The sequence below is a fragment of the Solanum dulcamara genome, chromosome 6 (assembly GCF_947179165.1).
Source record: "Solanum dulcamara chromosome 6, daSolDulc1.2, whole genome shotgun sequence".
NCBI classification, from domain to species: Eukaryota; Viridiplantae; Streptophyta; class Magnoliopsida; order Solanales; family Solanaceae; genus Solanum; species Solanum dulcamara.
Window position 1 is genome coordinate 43714136 of NC_077242.1, and position 21661 is coordinate 43735796.

Consider the following 21661-nt stretch of genomic DNA (forward strand, 5'->3'; position numbering starts at 1 on the left):
TAAAATCAATTGTAAACTTAACCAATCCCCCTTAAATTTGAGATATAGACTCCAAATAATAATTTTAATTATTTGCAAGAACAACCAATCAAAACTATTCACAAATTCGTTAAACTACAATAATGAATTCAAAGCGTGAAGCTTTTTGATGGCCATCAATGTTGAACCCTTTCTCCTGTATTAGAAATTTGGAATCCCTGCTTGAGCACATGATTTTGTGCAAATTTCTGGTCTTTCTATTCTTCTTCTCATCGTGTTTTGGGCGAAAATCGTGAAACATGGGCGAAAATTGATTTGAAGGTAGTTCTTTGGATGAGGATTACAAAGAAGAAGAAGAGGAGGAGGAGGAGGAAAACTACCAAGTTTGAGAGAAAATGACAGAGATAGAGAGAAAGAGGCGACAAATAGAGATGAAGATAGGGCTTTTTGAAATTAGTGTACAATTTTTAATCCCGAAGAATTGCTATATTTTGTTTTAAAAAATTTATTTTCATATATGATAAATATTTTTCTAATAGAGCATACCTAGGTGATTTACCACCAAACAATTAACTGGCAACATTTTTGTTTATTTTGGATAGTTTTTGAGTATTTTGACCTTTTTTTCGTAAATAAAATAAAAGATTGATATGAAAAAAAATAAGAAAGAATTACACAAATCTCATAGTGTTAAGAGTTAATTACATCTTATCTCCATTCTTTTCCAAATAATAAAATTTCTTTAAATTTGGTGGAATCCGAATACATTCCAAAACGTTCTGATATATCATGTAAAGTGATGTATTCGAGAGTAAGAATTTTTGTAATTATTTCAAATGATAGAAAATTTTAAAGAATATGATAAAATAAATTGTGTATTTAAGTAATTTTTTTAAAAAATAAAAAGATAAAAACAAAAATTGCACGATGCCCGATAAGCAAAAGGGCAGGCATTGGCAATTCTTTGAAGCCAAGGCTAACACAGAGAAAGACAAGAAGACCTAAATATCGTTGAGTCAACTCATCGAATATCTATTCCGCACTAAGTTGCAACTTAGAGTTTCTTTTCACATTGTCTTTGCCATTCTTCCAATCAAACAGCGGATGTCCCAAGCTTAGTTCTCAATTTTCTTCAGGTTTGTTTTTTTTTTCCTTTTTTTTTTTTTTACAATTTAAGCTTGCCAGGTGATACTGATGGGGAATTCTAGATCTTTGTTCTTTTTTTTTCTTTCTTGAAATCAGGTTTCGATCGATTGTATTTAGTGGAGAAGAATGTGAATTGTTTGACATCGATCTTTATTGATTTATGGCTATTGATATAATTTGTGCTTGTTTATTGTTTTGGCTCGAATTTGTTCTATTTTTTTTGGGGTGGAGGTGGTCAAGTTTTCCACAGTATGTTGTATAGAAAAGCTTCTTAAATAATTGATTCGAGTAAGGTAAATGATCAAGACAATTAAGAGTTCTGTACAAGGATCATGTTTGCTCCTTAATTTTCAGGTGTTTGGATCTGAAGTTTGTGCTATATCCTATGTGTTGACTTTGTCTTAATGAATTCAAAAAGAAGGGATGCTCGTCCGTGTCTACTAAATTAGCCTTCATCTAACTTTGCTGGATGTTACAGAATTATTTTTCTAGTAATAAGCTCAAGTAATCATCGCCACAATTGAGAAATCGTCATGCCGCCCGTTCTTTCATGTGAGGAAATAGGTTTCAATTAATCACACAACAACTTATTGATCTCTAATTAGTTGGGATCCGTTCTTCAGTAAAAGAATACTTTTTAAGTACTCCATTCAAGAAGATGAAGGGGAGCCTTGGAGTAACTGGTAAAGTTGCCTCCATGTGACAGGAGATCACGGGTTCAAGTCTTGGAAACAGCCTCTGGCAGAAATGCAAGGTAAGGCTGCGTACAATAATAACCCTTGTGGTCAGGCCCTTTTCCGGACCCTGCGCATAGCGGGAGCTTTAGTGCACCGGACTGCCTTTTTTTTTTACTCCATTCAAGAAGGTGAAATCTGAGAAGGTTATTCAATTTCTATGTGAAACCCGTCCAATGGATGCATGTTACTTTCAAATGCTCTGAGGTGGATTCTTTAGAGTGATTTGATTTTGTACTTCTTTTTTCTTTTTGATTTTAAACAAATTTCGGTAATTAAACAATGAACCATCTTTGTCTTGGATGTTATATTCAACTCTTTATGTTGAAGCTGGTAGTATTACTCATTGTAAATATTCTATAAACATGATTTCATTATGGTTCATGTTGATATCCATGCTAATAGAGTTCCATGTTCGAAAAGTAGAAAAAGCTATAATATTCACAAGTAACAAGGCGTAGCTATCAAGTGTTTAGCTGACCATGGATTCAACTGGCTTGGAAGTTCTTATCTCTATGAATGGATGTTTAAACATAGCAATGGTTCGACTTGCTAATAAGATATATTTTTCTACTTGCAGATATTCTTGTTACTAATTTGGAACGATTCTGGTTACCTATTTGGAACGAAGAACTTATTCAGCTGCATAATTCTGTTCTGCTACTCTGCTAGGTAAAAGAAGGAAAGAACATGGCACGGCAACTATCAGAGAACCCATCTAGTATGCACATTCAAGAAAAATCTGAGTCTTCTATCCAGAGATGGTACTTTACTATAGAAGAAATAGAAGATCACTCCCCATCAAGAAAGGATGGGATTGATTATGAAAAAGAATCTCATCTAAGGAAGTTGTACTGCTCTTTCCTGCAAGAGCTTGGGATAGAGCTGAAAGTGTAAGATCTCTCTGTTCTATAGAAAATTTTGATATTTACATGTAGCAGACACCATATCCTTTTGATTCACCTCTTTCTCTTATACCCTTACATTTTCTGAGAGAATTCATGCAACTTGGTGTATGCCCAATTTCTCATAGGAGGTTGTTGGACATTTAATTTTTTCAGGCCTCAAGTGACAATAGCTACTGCAATGATGTTGTGCCATCGATTTTACATGCGCCAATCTCATGCAAAGAACCACTGGCAGGTAGAAGTCATTTCTGACTCTTGTATTCCCCATTTACTGAAAAACACAGATCTGTTACCGATCATAAAATAAAACAGATTTGTTTTTGAATTTCTTTTAAGTATGGTTAATGCCTTGCAGACTATTAAAATATTTGTGTTGTCAAACTAGGAATTGAGCTGCTTGACAGGATATGACATTGTGTAGTTATGCTTAGCTCTAATGAGAAGTAAAATATATAGCTAATGTACAATTGTTCCCATAGTAATTTCTGGAGTTAACCTTTGTGACTAACTGGAATTTTGTTTTGATCAAGAAACTAGTAGATAAACAAACTAACTGGAATTGGTTCAGATATAATTTTAAGCCAGATGAGGCTTAAAGCATTGCATTAAGTATGTCCCTGTCTTTTGATTCATCATGCACTCTTTGGTGTGGCACTGCACTCTGTGCAGATTGTCGCAACGGTGAGCATGTTCCTTGCCGGCAAAGCTGAAGAAACACCACGCTGGCTGAGTGATCTTGTTGTTGTTGCCTACAAGCTTGTGTATAAATGTGATCCATCAGCTCCACTGAGGATCAGGCAGAAGGTGTGTTATCAAACATTCAGTTTTGTTATTTCCCGCGAGCTTCTATACTTTTTCCCCCTAATGTCTTGCTTCATATCATAGGATATTTATGATAAGGAAAAGGAATCAGTTGTAGCTGGTGAGAGAATGCTGCTTGTGACAGTTGCTTTTGATCTTAACATCGAACATCCTTACAAGGCGCTTATTGCTGCTATGAAGAGGTTGGAAATTTCTAACAAGGAGATGGTCAAAGTAGCCTGGAATTTTGTGAATGATTGGTTAGTATCTTTTCATGCAATGCTGATGGTTCTTTATTGGTAGAATGTGATTCACTTATTTTTTACTTCCAATTTTGAAACGCCAGAAATTAATAATGATGTGGTTGGTAGGCTTCGCACAACACTGTGCTTGCAGTATAAGCCCCATTATGTCGCTGCTGGTTCCATGTTCCTTGCTGCAAAACTTCTGAAGGTGAAATTGCCTGCCGAAAAAGGGAATCCCTGGTGGATGCAATTTGACGTTGCTCCAAAGCAGTTAGAAGGTATGTTATATAATTACCTAGTGAGTTTTCACAATTCCATTTTATTTAAAAGTGATGAAGAAATATTCATCATAAAGTTAAAATCATAATAATGCTAGTGAGTTCTCAAGAAGAGACAACTGAATCTGCAAAAAGAAGAGTCAACTGAATCTGCTGATGGTAGAGCTTCAAATTGAATATCGGAGCTGTTTCTCAGTAACAATCCAGAAATTACCTTGCAAAATGTGCACCTTTGGCATCTTTGGTGCACTTAGATCAATTTTAGAATGTCTTCATCAATTAGGAGAAAAGCATGTAGGAAATGCAGTATTGTTTTTGTAATCATGAAATGGTTGGACAAATGCTTGTAAGTTAAGTTTCAATCATGTCAAACTAATGTTATTAACAGATGTACCTGATAAAAAAATGTTATTAACAGGTGTAACTGATAGACATTCTGTGATTATGCAATAATATACTGAAAGCACCTCTCAGGGAAAGAGGACAAAAAAAAAGTAATCTTGTAAAGTACTTCTTTCCATCTATCTCCTTAAATTTAGTATCATCTGTTCCCTTCCTTATTCTTGCTCTTTGGGTAATTGAAACCAATCATAAATTTTCATGTGGCAAGACTGTTGTGATATATGGGATACCAGAGGATCAATCCCTTACCTTTTTTGAGCACTAAAATAGGAGAGACCTTACTTTGTACCGAACACTCGTTAGCAGTCATCCTTTTCTCTAAATGAACAAGTCCTGAAACTATGATGTTCACTACACTGGGTAACAACTAATAATCCATTAATTGTGGGATATCATTACTTCTGCCTTGTTTGAGTTTCCTTGTGTATAATATTTTTAATAAACTAACCCTTCTTCCTGGGTAAATGTGTCCCTTCCATCCTGTTACGCTCTTCCCCGACCTTGATGACTTGGCACCTCACTTTTTCTTCCTTTTGCTCTTTTTCAGAGGTTATTCAACAGATGCTTCAGTTACTGGAGCAGAATCAGAAACCAGTAATACCATCCACTTCCGGCAAGTTGACTGAATTAAAACCTGTTGCTCAGAAGGCAACATCAAGCAGCACAGAGTCTAGTATCTCAAGTGTGTCAGTTGTTGCACAAGATTCCAGGAATATGGAATTGGTCGAGACTAGAGGGCCATCCACATCTGTGACATCCAAATTCAGTGAGAAAGCATCCTGCAACAGCATCAACACTGTCAAGGAGACAGATCATTTGGAGACTAGTGAGTGTGGTAGTGCAGATAGTGCAGTTGAAGATTGTGTTTGTCAGTCACTAAAGAATGAGCCCGGAAATGAAATTTGCCAGACTCTCTCTGTTAGTGATCACAATGGAAAATTTGATATTGATCGAATCAAGGAGAGATTGAAGAGGCGAAAATTGGAACCGAGTTCAATGAAGAAATCTGCCATGTATGATGAGATCGATAGTGAGGCTTGGATTGAGAGAGAGCTGGAAAATTTGGGATAGTGTCATTTCTACTTGTTCATTGGATGAAATAGTTTTTATGGAAGTGTAAGCAGAAAAGAAAAAAAGGGGCACACTGATATGATGCACTGGAATTAGGAAGGTGCAGATGTGAAAAATTTCAGCTAAGAAGTTTGAAATTCAGAAACTGCTGTCCAGCTATGGTAACAATCTCTCTCTTGGTTCAACTTTTGTTTAGCAGCTATGGTAATATTGATTTTTCTAAAGGGTGTGATTTTATGCAAGTCCATTTTATATGCTAAGCTAAAAAACATCTGTTTTTAACGTCTTTTTGAGCTCAGTAGAAAATTAAACTGTTTAAAGATGGGATGCCCCAGAAAGAGAGGGTAAAATAGATATTTGCTGAGCTAGGCATTGAATAGAATAAGATAATACAGTGGAGGGTCGCACGATATTAATCCTGTGGCACAAAAAAGAAAGAGAACCGACAGAAAGGAGGCTCGCAGATCAAATTCGTGGTTTTTGAAAAGAGACCATTTCATAAGTAAGCTGGGAAGGCATTGTCGGAGGAAAGTAAGCGAAAAGTAGTAAACAAGACTATTTGGGTTTCTCATAAGCGCATTTTTGCAGCTTGGTATGCTTAATTGTTTATAGCCGAAGAAAGAAATACTTACTTCAACCTGTTTCTTGTTTGTTTTCTTGCTACCCTGTAATTGTGAAGCACTTCAGTATTCTTGTACTCAGAGAAGACACAAAATGTAAACTTAACAATTCTTTTTGTTGTGAACATATTTGCTCGGTTAATAAGTAAACAAGTGATGACTGACTATGGAAGTTATCATGGCATATTCTATCTTGAGCTGAACGCTCCCTTTAAGAAATGGTAATGCAACTAACAACCGACATTTTTGTTGTCAAAATCATTACTCTTATGATTATTCGAGTAAAAATCAGAATTGAAAAAATCCGGAGGACTATCATGCATGTGGTCTATTTGGCTCGAAAGGAATTAAAAAATTTGAGGATAAGAAAGAGCGCACACATTTTGTAAAATATATATACTTTTGGAGTAGGGAACACACGGTTGATATGGCATAGTTTCTCGACTTTTGGGCTTTGTCATGGCAAAACAGTCAAAGGTGTAGTAACATATATTTGGAAAGAGGTGGTGTTGGTACATTTCTTCATGAACTAGTAAAATCACCGAATTTATAAAATAATACTTTTATAAATATAGTCAAAGTTAAGCAAATGGATATAAAGAGAAGCTATCAGCCATTAAAACTTAAACAATATATATCTTTATTACAAGACTACGTAGTAGTGAACATTATAGTGAAAAAGAAAATGATAATAACATCTTACCATTTATCCTTGGATCAATCATCTTCGATTTGATTTTATAAGTTATCCTTTTGCTTCTGGAAACTTTTACTGTTTGGTATTTTTGGGGAACCAAATAAACATCAACATATATTAATTTTTTAATAAATAATTGTTGTTCGAAGGGAAAAATAAATGAAAAAAGGCAGAAAAAACTTCAACAGGTATTCTAAAACTTGTAGAAAGTTCACCCTAACATTTTGCTTTGCATGTATCATTTTAAAGTTCCTCATTTAAATGTATTACAAGGAATTACTAAAATGGAAAATAAAAGGGGGAATGGTTCATGATTGGATAACAATTCAACTTATTATATATACTTGAAAGGGAAAAATATTCCACAAAACTATTCAGTTTGTTTGGGTGCATTGTAAAAAATCACCATACCAGAGTGATGGGGTTCAATTTGAAACTACACTTCTATTCCAATTTTAGTGTCGAGAAACACATCTATTACTTTAAGAAAAGTATTTATAATTTGCAGTTAAACTTGAGAATCTATCCATACTCCATGTTGAATGTGAGCAAATAATTTATTGTGTAATTATCTCTGTCTTGAGATAAAAAGAAGCTTTAGTCTAATCATATTCCTCTATAGGTCGTCCGACACAACATCCTTGAAGTCATGTCCAAATTTTGTTACTTCTTGTCTTCTTGCCATGGTTCACTTGGCACATCAAAGTAAGATAAGGTTTTTTGCATATCAAATTTGAACTCTTTTTTCAAGAGAAGCTAGTATAGATCTTTAAGGAGATTTTTTATTGTACCTTCAACAATTCCAGCAGCAAAAACTTGCGTGAATACTCAATTAACATGTACTTCAGATATCAATTCAAAGGTCTAATAAATAGAACTGACCTTCAATCTATGTTGTACCACTTCTGGACAAAAAAAATCAACTCAAATCGTCATAGGAAAAAGTTAGATAATAGAGAAACAGTAAACTAACGCATGCAACAATGCTTGATACATAGGATTAAAGGAGGAACATTCACAATTCCAAAAGTAAAAAGAAAAATTCTTGAGGTAACTGTTATACATCTAAACCAACTAACTTACATAGTTTGGCCCAATACTTCAATCTGGTACCAGTTGGTTAACTTAAGTTTGGCCTAGTATTCCAATCTAGCGACCAGTTGCTTAAGTTAGCTCACATGGAGCTGATATCTATATATCTATGATGCCATACAAGAAATCCACAAGCTACCAAATAGCTTTCATATTTTGAGGGAGCGAATGATTATCCATTACATCATATTCTATTATTTTAATAACTTAGACTATTTGTGGTATCATTCATGATGCTAAATAGAAGCTATTTTCTTTCTATTGAATTGTCACTTTCTTCAGGCTACTTCATCAATCATTTTCTGGTTATGACAATATAAACAACTATTACCAGCTAAGGACTAAAGTTACTTATCACGATCCAACCCCGTAGGCCGCGATTGGGTTCCGACCTGGACCTCCGTATAGGTATCTATCAGCTATAGTAAAGTGAATGTGATAGTTATCACAAAAACCCCAATGGGTCAACACTTTTTCATGTACATGTAGCCTCTTTCATTCGCACCGTATCATGAAAGGACACGCAAGCCGACAAGGCTTCCATAACATAAAAACATTTACAATGCGACGTATAGGCACAATTGAAACGACTTCTAAACAACCCACACACACATGTCTACAGACCTCTAAGAATAGTAATGGTAACATATGGCGGGACAGGGCCCCCTCCGTACCCCTGAATAAATAAATATATACATAGGAGGACTAGTACCTAAAAAGCTAGGCTCCTGAACAGTGGAGCACTTCCAATATGACTGAGCAGAAATCCAAAGCTGGCGAATCTCCAAAATGAACATCTATACCTGCGGGCATGAAACGCAGCCCCCCATAGAACGGGGGGTCAATACGATATATGTACTGATATATAAAGCATAACGTAACATAACTGAGATAACAACTGAAATAGGGATGCAGGAAACAAGTATAACATTTAACGATTTACTGCACTTGCATCTTATAAAATGAGGGCATGTATATCATCCTCACATACCACTCCCGGCCTGCTGTGGGACTCGGTGTTACCATATCATCGTATACGGCATCATACCATCGTATGCATCATTATCTCATACATGAAAAATACATCATTATGTTTTCATATGCATGCCTGTCTATCGTATCCGGCCCTTTAGTGAGGGATTCGGTGAAAGATTAGTGTACATATCATACCGTACTCGACCTTCTAGTGAGGGACCCGGTATCATTATTTCATCATATCATCGTATATCATGCCTGCCCGGCCCTTCATGGGACGCGGTCGTGCCTGGCCCTTCATGGGACACGGTCGTTCCTGGCCCTTTATGGGATGCGGTGAATATTTATTTCATCATATATCATGCCTGCCCGGCCCTTTATGGGGACACGTTCGTGCCCGACCCTTTATGGGATGCGGTGAATAATCATTTCATCATATATCATGCCTGTCCGGCCCTTCATGGAATGCGGTCGTGGCCGACCCTTTATGGAATGCGGTGAATAATCATTTCATCATATATTATGCCTGCCCAGCCCTTCATGGGACGCGGTGAAAGATATACTAGCAGCATGCACAAGCAGAGTAGTGAGAAACCATATAAAATTTAAATTATTATCTGAGACTTAATGAAGTCATCAAGTGAATTGTCACTTGAAAACCAGGGTAGGAATCACCTATAATTGGATCATCCTCTGAGACTTAGTAACACAATCGTAACGAACTATCATTTGAGGATTAGAATAGTAGTCATCTCAAGTATCCTCTAAATTCCCTTGGGGCCATATCGAACGGAGTCTGCGGAATCATAGACATGTATTAAAACCAAGCTAAAGAACTTATGGAATCAGAGGCATTCGTCATTGTCGAGTCCTTAAGAATAGGAGCCTATGCATCCAATTATTATTTCACATATAGAAGGCTCAAAGGTGATAGCTCAACTACCTCAAGAGTCTTAACATTCAGAAGTGAATAAGGGTCACGAGTTATACTCAGAGTTTATAGTAGAATTACCCTCAAGCTCATATCATTCATTACTTAACTTGAAGACATGCCAAAAGAAAGGAGAGATAGGCTTTACATACACTACTTTTCAGCATATAGAAGACTTGAAAGCAATACTTAACTATTGCAGGAGTTCTAACATCAAGCAGTGGATAAGATTTATGAATCATATTTGGGGTTCTATGAATGGAATTACCCCCATATTTCATATATCCATCACTTATGGCTAAGACATGCCAAGAGAAAAGAAAGATAGCTTTACATACCTGTTATGGGTTAATAGCATTCAAGCTCGCTTCGCTACTCCTTTAACCTATTTAACACGAAAGTAATACTAAGGTTAGTGACCTTCGACTTTTCAGCTTGTAATTCTACCACCAATTACCCATAGTAACCAATTCCTTATTCGCCTTTCTCGACTAGTCTATTAGTTAGTTAGAAGTTAATGGGATTCGGGCAGCATCTTTCCTATAACTTGCCCTATTCGAACTTCCAATTATACCTCCAATTAGTACATCCATATCAAAAAAACAACCAGCAGCCAATACACAATTATACCACTTCAACATTACACAAAAAAATCCCAAACAGCCCGCTCAAAACTACGACTCCAAAATACGGTTTTCAATCTTTATTTCATAAAATCTTAATCACATGAAATGGGATGTCATGTGGCTGCAACTAGAAGCACTTATACTCATATTTAGACGTGTTTCCATCCCTGCAACACTACAAAATAACTCCCAATACAATACCACAATAACAACGACACTAGCCAAACTTTCACCCGTTAGAATATCGTCAAAATAGCCCCTATACGGCCTATAACCTTTTTTAGCAGTAACGTACACATTTTTACGTCTCCAACTCATATTTACACATCCATAACATGCTTAAACCTTTACCAAAATGTGGGAGAAGAGAATCAAGCCATACCTTAATAAACGAACTTCTGAAGCTTGCCGAAAGTCGGAGGTTCACGTCGCACCTCCTTGCTGCCCCAACTACTAATTCTTTTCATTGTTAAACACCTTCATATACCCGAAAAATACCTTAGATAATTAATTCACGTAGCAAAAGTCAAAGGCTTACCTCAATTTGAGCCAATCCGTGGCTACCTCTCTCTAGCTCTCACATTTTTTCTTTCCATTTTTGGCTAAGTTTAATGCTGAAAGTGACTCCTTAGTCATCAATAATGTATATATATACTTCTTTGGAGAGTGACATATGGCAGACCCTAGGGATGACACGTGTCCAGCCCTTAGGGCGCCACCTCATCCATGCACCCAATCCAAAGCTGCCACATGGCAGCGTGGGGTCCACCCCAAGTAGAGGGGTCACCTACTTGGTCCAAGTAGGTGCATCACCTACTTGTCACCTACTTTTCACCTAGTTGCTTCCTTTTTGTGGGTTTGTAATCTCATCTCACTTTAAGAGCCTATGTATTCCTTGCTACCTAAGCTCAACATGTACTTAAGTAGCTTAGTTATGTAGGACATCCAAGTTGGTAGCTTACGTAAGTAAGTCGAGTTCCACGACTTGTTATTTGGCCTCCAACTCCTTTCAAATCCTTATAACTCTATTTTCAACCTTCACTATTATGGGGCATCACATCTTCCCTTCCTTAGAGTTATTTGATAACGTTGTAGATAATATGGATCGCACGGTAGCTTTTGAGAAGCTAGATAGATGTTCCCATGTATCAAAAGTGAGGGGCATAACATTAATAAAGCCTTGGACATAGCTTGAAGTGGAAGATTGTTTGGCTCCAGTCTAGAGGCCAAGGTGTATCTCCATTGGTCTAAATAAAGTCTGTTGAGAGACTAAACTAAATGTGTGAACCTACAAATGAGGTAGATGCTTTACATCACATATTTATAACATCTCAGATATACTAAAGTACTCATTTTAACTTTATATATTTAGGACTGACGCTCGAAGTTCTATGGTATACATGCGCTCTTTACATGTCTGTTATGAGCACCAACCTTTCCCTCTTTTAAGTGTTCTCACTATGTTGTTGCCGAGCTCACTTGAGCTTGAAACAAACTAAGTTGGAGCCTCTTGAAAACCTACTTTTGAGCATACATGTTTTTTGGGTTGGTTACACTTGCAACAAATATTTAATAATTCATGTCTAGGCTAAAAGAAGTTTGATAATAATCATAAACTCTTATTATACCTTTAACAAGCTTCATATCATTCAAAAGTTGATGTAAATGTTGCTAGCTATAGTAATATAAATGTGACTCCTGTAGACTTAAGTAGTGAAGTCATAAAAATGATTAAAAGAATCTAGCCTATAGTAATAGAAATGTGACTCCTGTAAACTGAAGTAGCAAAGTCATATACATGACTAAAAATATCTGACCAATTAGAGAATTAAATCAATATCAACCAGAAATAAAACTAAAAATGCAAGTTAGTATAGAGATTAAGGGAAAAGTTTAGAAAATAGGAAACACACTAACTCAGCAACTAAAGGTTAAAAAAATTAGCTCAACGAACAAGTTGCAGAAGCCAGATGACTGGAACAGTCGAATCCTTAAGAAAACACGACCACTTGCTTAGTTCCAGAGTAGCTTGCATGGCGAGCTTCAGAAAATGAAACCTAGATATGCTCAATAGTAGCGTACAAACTAATACCAAACAATATTACCAACAAACTGAACATGTCCAACTTCTACTATCTTAAGAGCAATCTCTACCATAAGTAAAAAAAAAATGCTTGCCTGACAAACAAAGGAATTAGTTGACATCAATGGCTATGAGAGTGCAAAATGGGATTGCATACCTGTGGCAGTATGCAAATGCTATACATAGAAACACTGGAACCAAGTAACGCTTCAATTCACAAAGGAACCTGCAATAGTATTAAACTGTAATATAGGTAAGTAGTGTGAAACATATGAAACATATATCAATAGAAAGTCCAAGGATCAATACAAGTACCATGTTAAACATCAAATAGAAGGAAAATTCAAAACTATAGAAAAAAACAGAAAAAAACTATTTAAACTGTAAAATTTTCTTTTTAGGCTATTTGTTTCTTCTTGAAAAAAAAGGAGGCTCAAAGTTGTAACCTAAACTATATCTTTATTATATATAAATTGCTAGTGTGCTTGAAATTCAAAATAGAATGCTGATTTTCATGTGACAGAAAGTAAAGAAAAGTGCGTGCAAACAGGAATGCATCATACTGGATGATTCTTACCAAGTGTGGCTTGCATTGTGTAGGAAGTAAAAGGCTGCATTGGTAAATTTTATTTTTTAGAAGAAGGCGTTAAAGGGAAGTTGTTGGGAAGAAACAAGGAAAAATAGGGAGAATAGGGAGGAGTTTGGTAAAACATCATACCTGGATGGTTTGTCGAAATTTGGACAATATTTTGCACAACTTCTAAGGCAGCACATGACAACTTTTTAAAGTATTTTTTTCTATTTTTTTTAAGAAAAGAAGGTCTTAAGGGGAAGTTGTTTGGTAGAAACACAATGAAAAGGGGAGAATAGAAAGTATATTGATAAAACATTATACCTGGATAGTTCGTCGGGATTTGCAGCGATTTTTTGCACAACTTCAAAGACGGGACACATAAACTTTCAAAAGCAATCGATAAAGTGGCTGCTGATAAAGCATAATACAAGGGTAGTTTGCAGCGGGGTTTTAAACGACTTCAAAGACAGGGTACGTAAACTTTCAAAAGCAGTCATAAAACGACTGTTGATAAAGGTTCTTCACTTCTTCCTTAATACGATATCCATATCTATCACATTGATTCTTATCTATGTATATACTAAAGAGAAGGCAAAGTTCATGCTCTGACATTGTTAGAGATCCCGTATAATATTTATTTTTTCTATAATTTTTTGCATTTTCTTGTGGTTGTAATGGTGAAATAAAATGTGATATACCGCTTATGAAGAGACACCAATTAGCAGGGTTTCGACATGATAATGGAGAAGCCATTAAATTCTCCAAAATAAAATAAATAATGCTAAAAAGGGTTGTCTTTGTGATTCATCCTTCTATGGCTTACATGTAAAAAAGAAGTCATAAAACGGTTGTTGATAAAGCATAATAATACATTGATAGTTTGGAGGAATTTGCAAGGTTTTTTTACAATTTAAAAGAAGGAGAACTTTCAAAAGCAATGATAAAGTGGTTGATGGTTTTAAAAGATAGTTCCTACGAATTTACAGAGGTGTTTTATGTAGTTTTAAAGGCAGGGTGCAAGAAATTTCAAAAGCAATCTATAAAGTGAGGCGTATATTGAGGTTGTAGCTGTGAAGACATCGTTTGAGTTTGGAGTTGGATGGGTAGGTTACATGGTAAGAATAATTGAATTGAGTTAAAAAGAAATTCCTTGCTTGTTGTGGTGCCACGTCACTGACCTGATATTCTCTTTATATATAAAATTGGTTCACTACACTTCCGACTAATTGACTGAAACAGTGATTGCAACATTGAGTTGTGGATGTTACAATAGAAAAATGAGGGAATGGTACTACTCAAGTCTCAAAATTAAAAAGAGTTGACGATTTTGATCAGCCAAAAGTCAAAGCCTTACTTAATTAGGGATTAAGTTAAATGGAGTCTAAAATGTATTATTTATTTTATTATTTTTTAAATTTTATAAAGTACAAATAAACTCATTCACTCCTTTTTAACCCAAACTATTCTATTTCAAAATCAAAATTCTATTTTATCTTTGCAAATTGTCAATCAACTTCTCATATATCTTTTCTCTCTTCTCTAATCAGACAAACACTTCATCTTTTTCTTCTTCATTTTTCTTTATCTTCTTTGTTTGACGCTGCCGTTGATGATGGGTGCTATTGTTCACCATCGCTTTTGTTTACGGATTTGCCCAGAGAGAAGAAGAACACGAGTTTCACATATTTTGTTGTTGTTTGTCCTAAAAAAATAGAGTATTTATTGTACGAAAAAGTGTCAAAAATGCCCTTAAACTATGTGAAATGAACAAAAAAAATCATCTATAATTTGGTTCAAAAATGTCCTTACTGTCAATATTTTGATCCAAAAATACCCTTATTGTTATTTAATGGGTCAAAAATGCCCCTTTTCAAATAAATATATTATTTATTTTACTTTTGAACACATATTTTACTTATTAATATTTCTTTTATTAGCAAATGTTTATTCTACTTCAATTAAAAAAATATTTCTTATTTTATTTTAATTATTTTTTATCGTATTTGAATAAAAATTAATGATGAATTTATTGTGATCTTATATATATGACATATTTTATCCGTTAAAACTTAGAGTACTTGAAAGTATTCTATTTTAATTGATAAAATGAGATTAAGAAGAAAAAAATAATTTTCTTTCATTTTTATTACTTAAAGTTGTTTAAAAAGAAAGAAAACAAGAATAGAGTTCCTTAAAAGTAATATTTTTTATAAGGATCAAGATTAATTTTTTTTTAAAAATATTTATTCAGAAAAGGGCATCTTTGACCCATTTTGTAACAATAGGGGCATTTTTTAACCAAAGTATTGACGACAAGAGAATTTTTGGGCCAAACTATAAATGAAGGACATTTTTATTCATTTTAAATAGTTTAATTGCATTTTGACCTTTTTTCATTTATTGTATTTGTTGTTCTTGTTGTTATGTGTTCTTAAATATGCATCACTGGTAAGAAAAGTTTAACTTTGTTATTGTTGTTGTAGTAGTTATTTGTCACGACCTGATTTCTCAAGTCATGATGGCGCTTACTACGACCCAGCGGTAGGCAAATCAACCCATATCCCAAAACTAGTAATGGGATGTTAGGGTAGAATACTAGCAATATGATCCAAAACAATAAATAAACAACAGGAGCATACATAAATGGGTAGAAACAACTAAATATATACAAACCAAAGGATTCCTCCCAAAATCTGGAAGTCACATGTACAGAGCTACTAACAAAAGAGTACAAGTCCCAAAAGTGGACCACGAAAATAGAGTTGTCTCAAAAACAAAAGACATACAAAATATATATATAGAGGGATATGGATAAATCCAGGATGCAATGTGCTCACCCTCGTCTCTTATCATGACCGCAGCTAGCTCGAATCAACGCTGGTAGCTAATACTCGGACCTGCATCATGAAAATAGATGTAGAGTGTAGTATGAGTACCAAAACAATAGGTACCCAATAGACATCATAGGCCGACTGAGCAAGTGTTATACCCTGCACTTTTGTACATGAGAACATTTGTTTAGTTTCTCTAAAAGTTGCCATGTGATCCATGTTATCCATGACATTCCCAAATAATCCAAAGGAGGGGAGGATGTGATGCCCCATATTTTGCATAGACTAGTTCTATGTGAGTAGTGATGGTTGGAAATAGGTTTGGAAGGATTTGAAAGGAGTTGAAGGCCAAATAATGAGTCTTGGTAATCTACCTACTTGCTTAATCTACCGGTTTGGATGTTTTACATAATTAAGCTACTTGAGTACATGTCGATTTTAAGTAGCAAGGATCACACAAATTATTAAGATGAGACTAGATTATGAACCTACAAAAAAGAGTAAGTAGGTGATGTACCTACTTGGGAGGAGTAGGAGATGCACCTACTAAAGTGGACCCCACCATGACACGTGGCAACAACTGGTTGGAGCATGGAGAGGGTGGACGTATAGGAGCTGGACACATGTCACCCTTGGGGCTGGACACATGTAGGGGCTGAAAATGTGTCACCCTTAGGGGCTGACATGTGTCACTCTCAAGGGTGGTGTATATAGGCCTAAACTAATAACTAAGAGCTCATTTTTAGCTCATTAGTCTTCTTTCTAACTTAGAGAAAAATAGAGAGATAGAGAGACTTAGAACATCAGCCATGGTTAGCTAAACTTGCAGCCCAAATTAGTGATCCGAACCTAATCTTTACAAAGTAATTCCACCTTTAGAAAGTCTACACCAACGTGGGGTAATCCTAGGAGCAGTAACGTCGAGATAATCGAACCCATCAACTTTCAGCCACGTTGAAGCCAAGTTGCTAAGGTAGGGTTTTTTCTTTTCAAATTGGAGTTAATGATGTTGTAATGAAGAAATTAGTTTGTATTAAGTAGGGTTGAAGGTAAGAAAATTACATAGGTATTGTTGACGTTGTAAATGGACAGAATTGAAGTTGTTCTAGTTGGATTAAAGTTTGATTAGCGTTGTCATTATTATGGTATTGTATTTGAAGGTACTTTGTATAGTTGAAGGTATGGAAATATGGTTATAATGAGTATAAGTGCTGCTGTTCGCAGCCACGTTATGCTCCTTTCTGTGTGATTTTGATTTTATGAAATAAAGATCGAAAATTATATTTTGATGTCGCGGTTTTAGGTGGGGCTGTTTAGCACTTGTATTGAATAATATTGAAGTAGTTTTATTGTATGTGGATGGTGTTCATTGTTGTTGGTGTTACTGTGCTAATCGGAGCTTAATTGGAAGTTCAGATTAGGCGAGTTATGTAGGAGAAATGCTGCCCGATTTCCGTTAAGTTCTTAACTAATCTATATGCTAATTGAAAAGTGTGAATGAAGAAATGATTCCTATACCTGATTGGTTTTAGATTTATAAGCTGAAAAGTTGAAGTTTACTCATAATAGTGTTACTTTCATATTAAATAGGCTAAAGGGGTAACAAAGCAAACTTGAATACGGTGGATCTGTAACAGGTATGCAAAGCTATCCCTCTTTTCTTTTGACATGTCTTAGACATAAGTGATATATGAATAAGCTTTGGGGGTAATTCCATTAATAAAGCTCCAAGTATGATTCATGACTCTTATTCACTTCTTGACGGTAAAACTCTTAAAGTAGTTGAGCTATTGCCCTCAAGCCTTCTATATGTTGAATATTAATTGGATGTATAAGCTCCTATTCCTAAAGACTCTATGATGACAAATATTTTTGATTTCATAAGCTGTTTAGCATTATCTTGATACATGTCTATGATTCCTGAAGCTCTATTTGATATGGTCCCTAATGGCATTTAGAGGGTACCTGAGACGATTACTATCCTGATCTTCAAATGATATTCATTATGATTGTTCTATTGAGTCTCAGATGGTGATTTAATTTGCATATGGTTACTCACTACTCTGCTCATACATGTTGTTATTACTTCTTTCACCGAGTCCTGAAATGGGTATTTTATCGTGCACAACTTCACTACATCTTCACCGAGTCCTTTATTAGAGGGACATGTACGGTATAATATATGTATATGATAATATGATGATGCAATAATATGGTTATGGCATCAAGTCCCATAATGGGCCGGGTACAGTATAAGTGTACACTACTCTATTCACCGAGTCCCTTGCTAGAGGACTGAGTATGGTATAATATATACATATGATGATATAATGATATAATTGTAACACCGAGTCCCAAAACGGGTTAGGTATGATATACAATGATGATATGCATGACTTCATTTCATAAGATGCAGGTATAGTGATTTATTAATTATTATACTTGTCTCCTGACCCCTTCTTTCAGATGTGATCTTCTTTATGGTATTTTATGCTTTATATACTCAGTACGTATTCTGTGCTGACCCTCTCTCTTTAGGGGGCTGTATTTTATGCCTGCAGGTACAGACACACAATTTGGGTATCCGTTAGTTTAGGATTTTCCACTCAGCTATTTTGGAGTGCTTTATTATACCGGAGCCTAGATTTTTGGTATTGATCTTTTTGATGTATATCTTCATTTATTCAGGGGTACGGCGAGGTCCCTGTCCTGCCATATGATACCATTGACACTCTTAGAGGTCTATAGACATATGTGTATGGATTGTGTGTAAGTTTTGTTTAGCTGCGTCTATACGATGTGTTGTAAATATTAATATGAAATGGCAATCTTGTCGTCTTGCGTGTCCTTTAATGATATGATTAGTGGAGACTCCTTAGGAGACAAATTATAGGGATATATTTATATGAAAATATTATGACCCATTGGAGTTCTTATGTAAGTTATCATATTATTTGTAGATATGCATACGGGTGTCTGGGTCGTACCCCATTCATGGCCTATGGGGTTGGGTCATGACATTAAGATAAGTAAAAGTAAACTGAAATGCGAGTAAAAGATCACAATCAAAGACAAGGAAAGAAGTAAATATAGGTATGTACACGAGTGTACTAGCAAACAAAGAGAAAGAATATAACTAAATCCGTCGGGCTCCCATAAACCCAACGGGTATGCTCGTGCATAACTAAAGAGTAACCACTTGTACAGACTCCCATAAGCCTGACAGATGCAAGAATAGCTGAAGGAAAAATGAATGGAGCCAAAGGATTTCAAAGATATCACCATTTCTCGGACTTGAACCGAACCTTTTCCAAACTCTAATGCCTTAACCCAAGGCTGAGAGAAGATAAAGACTTAAAACGAAGACTTATCGGGGAGTCAGGAATTGAACCACATGTAAGCTGGACCATGAACTACAATTGGGTAACTGTAGCTAACGAATCGATATGAGTGAGCTAGACCACAAACTTTAATCTAGTAACTTTAGCCAAGTGTCTAACATGTGTAAGCTAAACCACGAACTTTAACTTGGTAACTTTAGACAAGGGTCAAACAAGGGTAATCTAGACGGCGGACTTCAATCGGGTATCGGTAGCTAAGGAGCCTAATCTCAAGTAAGCTCGACCACGGACTTCAATCGGGTAACTGTAGCTAGGGGAGTGCACCAAATTAGAATCAGTGATCATCCGTATGACACGGGGAGTACCTCCTAATCGAGTATCATAAATTCACCCCTCCAGCCCGAACCAAATATAACCCGAACCATCGAGAAGACTCCCAAAATTAAGAATCAAGCAATATAGGACCGATAGAAGAATAGGGCATTATAGAGGTAAGGACACAAGCTGAGTTACTACCTAGCTAAATATCAGACAATCAGACTTAATTCTGCTATATCATTCTACAGGGAGCTAACCGTCTAAAATGACGTCGGAGAAGTTCTAAGGCCAACCGACCCCAACTCGCTCAAGTCTGAGGCAATCACTAGTATAAGCCTAGGATAAGGCCCAACATGCTTCCTGTTATACCCCGTACTTTTGTACCTTGGAAGGTTATCAAGCTTCTTAAACCTCTTAAGCTTCTTAAGTTTTATTTAAGCTTCTTAAGTTTCTTGAAAGGATCGTAAGCTTCTTATAAGTTGTCATGTGATCTGGATAATCTATGACGCTATCAAACAACTCTAAGGAAGAGAGAATGTGACACCCCATAGAAAGGAAGATTGGAAATATGGTTATGAGAATCCGGAAGGAATTGGAGGCCAAGTAATAAGTCGTAGGAATCGACTTACTTACGTAAGCTACAAATTTGGAAATCTTACGTACTTAAACTACTTGAGTACATACCAAGCTTACGTGGTAAGGATTATATAGGTTCATAAAGTAAAACAAGATTATGAACCCACGAGGAGGAAAAAAAAGTGACACGTGGCAGACCATGAGAGAGTGCCATGTGGCAGCATGAGGGAGTGCCACATGGAAGTAGGTGTGACAAGGGTGGTGGACCCATATGCCACGTGGAAGCCTGTGATTGCAGGAAAGGGGTTTGTTGGCCCAATGAGGGCTTGACACGTGTCACCACTTAGGGCTTGACATGTGTCACCACTTAGGAGATGATATATGTCCCCCTTAAAGTAGCTTATATATATATATATATGTTGATGAATTTTAGTCATCCTTATTCCTTAGGTTATTACTTCATCCAAATATTCTAGAAAAGAGAAGAAGAGGAGAGAAACCCTCAAGCTAAAGAGAGTTTTGGATTTGAGGAAAAAAAAAGGTAAGCTTTCGATTTCATTTTGTGAATTAATTATCTAAGGTGAACCATAATGGCATGAAGGTATTAGTAATTAAAATTTATGGTTTGGAGCAACCCAAAATGTTACCAAATAGCCAATAAGTTTTAGGCGCGCTAAAGGAACTTCAGAGGCAAGTTTCGATGAGGTTGACGAGTTCCAGGCAAGGTAAGAGTTTCTCTTTCGAACTGGAGTTTATGTTGATGTTATGAGGTATATTACATGTATTAAATAATGCTGGAAGTGGAAAAATTTCACAAGGATGCTTGACGTTAAAAACAAGCTAAATTAAGGTCATAGTAGCTAAATTGAAAATTAATAAACATTAATAATTCAAAAAAGAAAGAGTTGGTCGCGTAGTGTGTTGTCGTTGTGGTGATGCAGGTGTAGCTGGTGGGGTTGCGTGTTTCAGGGATTTAAAGTGTTTTAAAAAGGGTGTGGGTGATTCTGGTTGCAGCCACATGACCCTCCGTTTGGTATGGTTAAAGATTTTATAAAATAAAGATTAAAAACTCTATTTTGGTATCGTATTCTGGAGCTAGTTGTTTGGAGCTTGTATTGTGCAATGTTGAAGTGATTTACTTGTAAATATACTGCTGTTTGTTGTTGTTGGTATGGTTATTGATATTTTGGCTGAGTCAAAATCTCAGGAACATTGAAGTTACAGGGAAAATGCTGCCCGATTTTCAGTAGCTTCAGAACTAATAACAAACTAGTCGAGGGTAATGGATAGGAAATGACTCCTGTTAGTACTTGGTTGTAGAGTGGGATATTGGAAAGTGAAAAGCAATTAACCTTAGTATTAGTTTCATTTCAAATAGGTTAAGGAGGTATCAAGACAAGACGGATTTCAATTAATCCCTAAACAGGTATGTG

General features: G+C 35.8%; 1 protein-coding gene across 4 annotated transcripts; it reads left to right on the plus strand.

Annotated features, from left to right (window-relative positions):
* The first annotated feature begins 940 nt into the window (after nt 1-940).
* Nucleotides 941-18846, plus strand: LOC129891098 (cyclin-T1-3-like). Of its 4 annotated transcripts, XR_008767098.1 has the most exons (9): nt 941-1115; nt 2440-2752; nt 2921-3002; nt 3437-3571; nt 3653-3828; nt 3940-4091; nt 5041-5725; nt 17584-17630; nt 18555-18846. XR_008767098.1 is itself a non-coding variant. In XM_055966352.1 (7 exons), the coding sequence occupies exons 2-7, from the start codon at nt 2550-2552 to the stop codon at nt 5562-5564; spliced, it is 1272 nt and encodes a 423-aa protein (XP_055822327.1). In that variant the 5' UTR covers nt 941-1115; nt 2440-2549; the 3' UTR covers nt 5565-6381. The 4 variants fall into 4 exon arrangements, 2 of the variants coding, with proteins under 2 accessions (XP_055822327.1, XP_055822328.1); XR_008767099.1 differs by lacking the exon at nt 17584-17630; XM_055966352.1 differs by lacking the exons at nt 17584-17630; nt 18555-18846 and having other exon boundaries at nt 5041-6381.
* The last annotated feature ends 2815 nt before the right edge of the window (nt 18847-21661 follow it).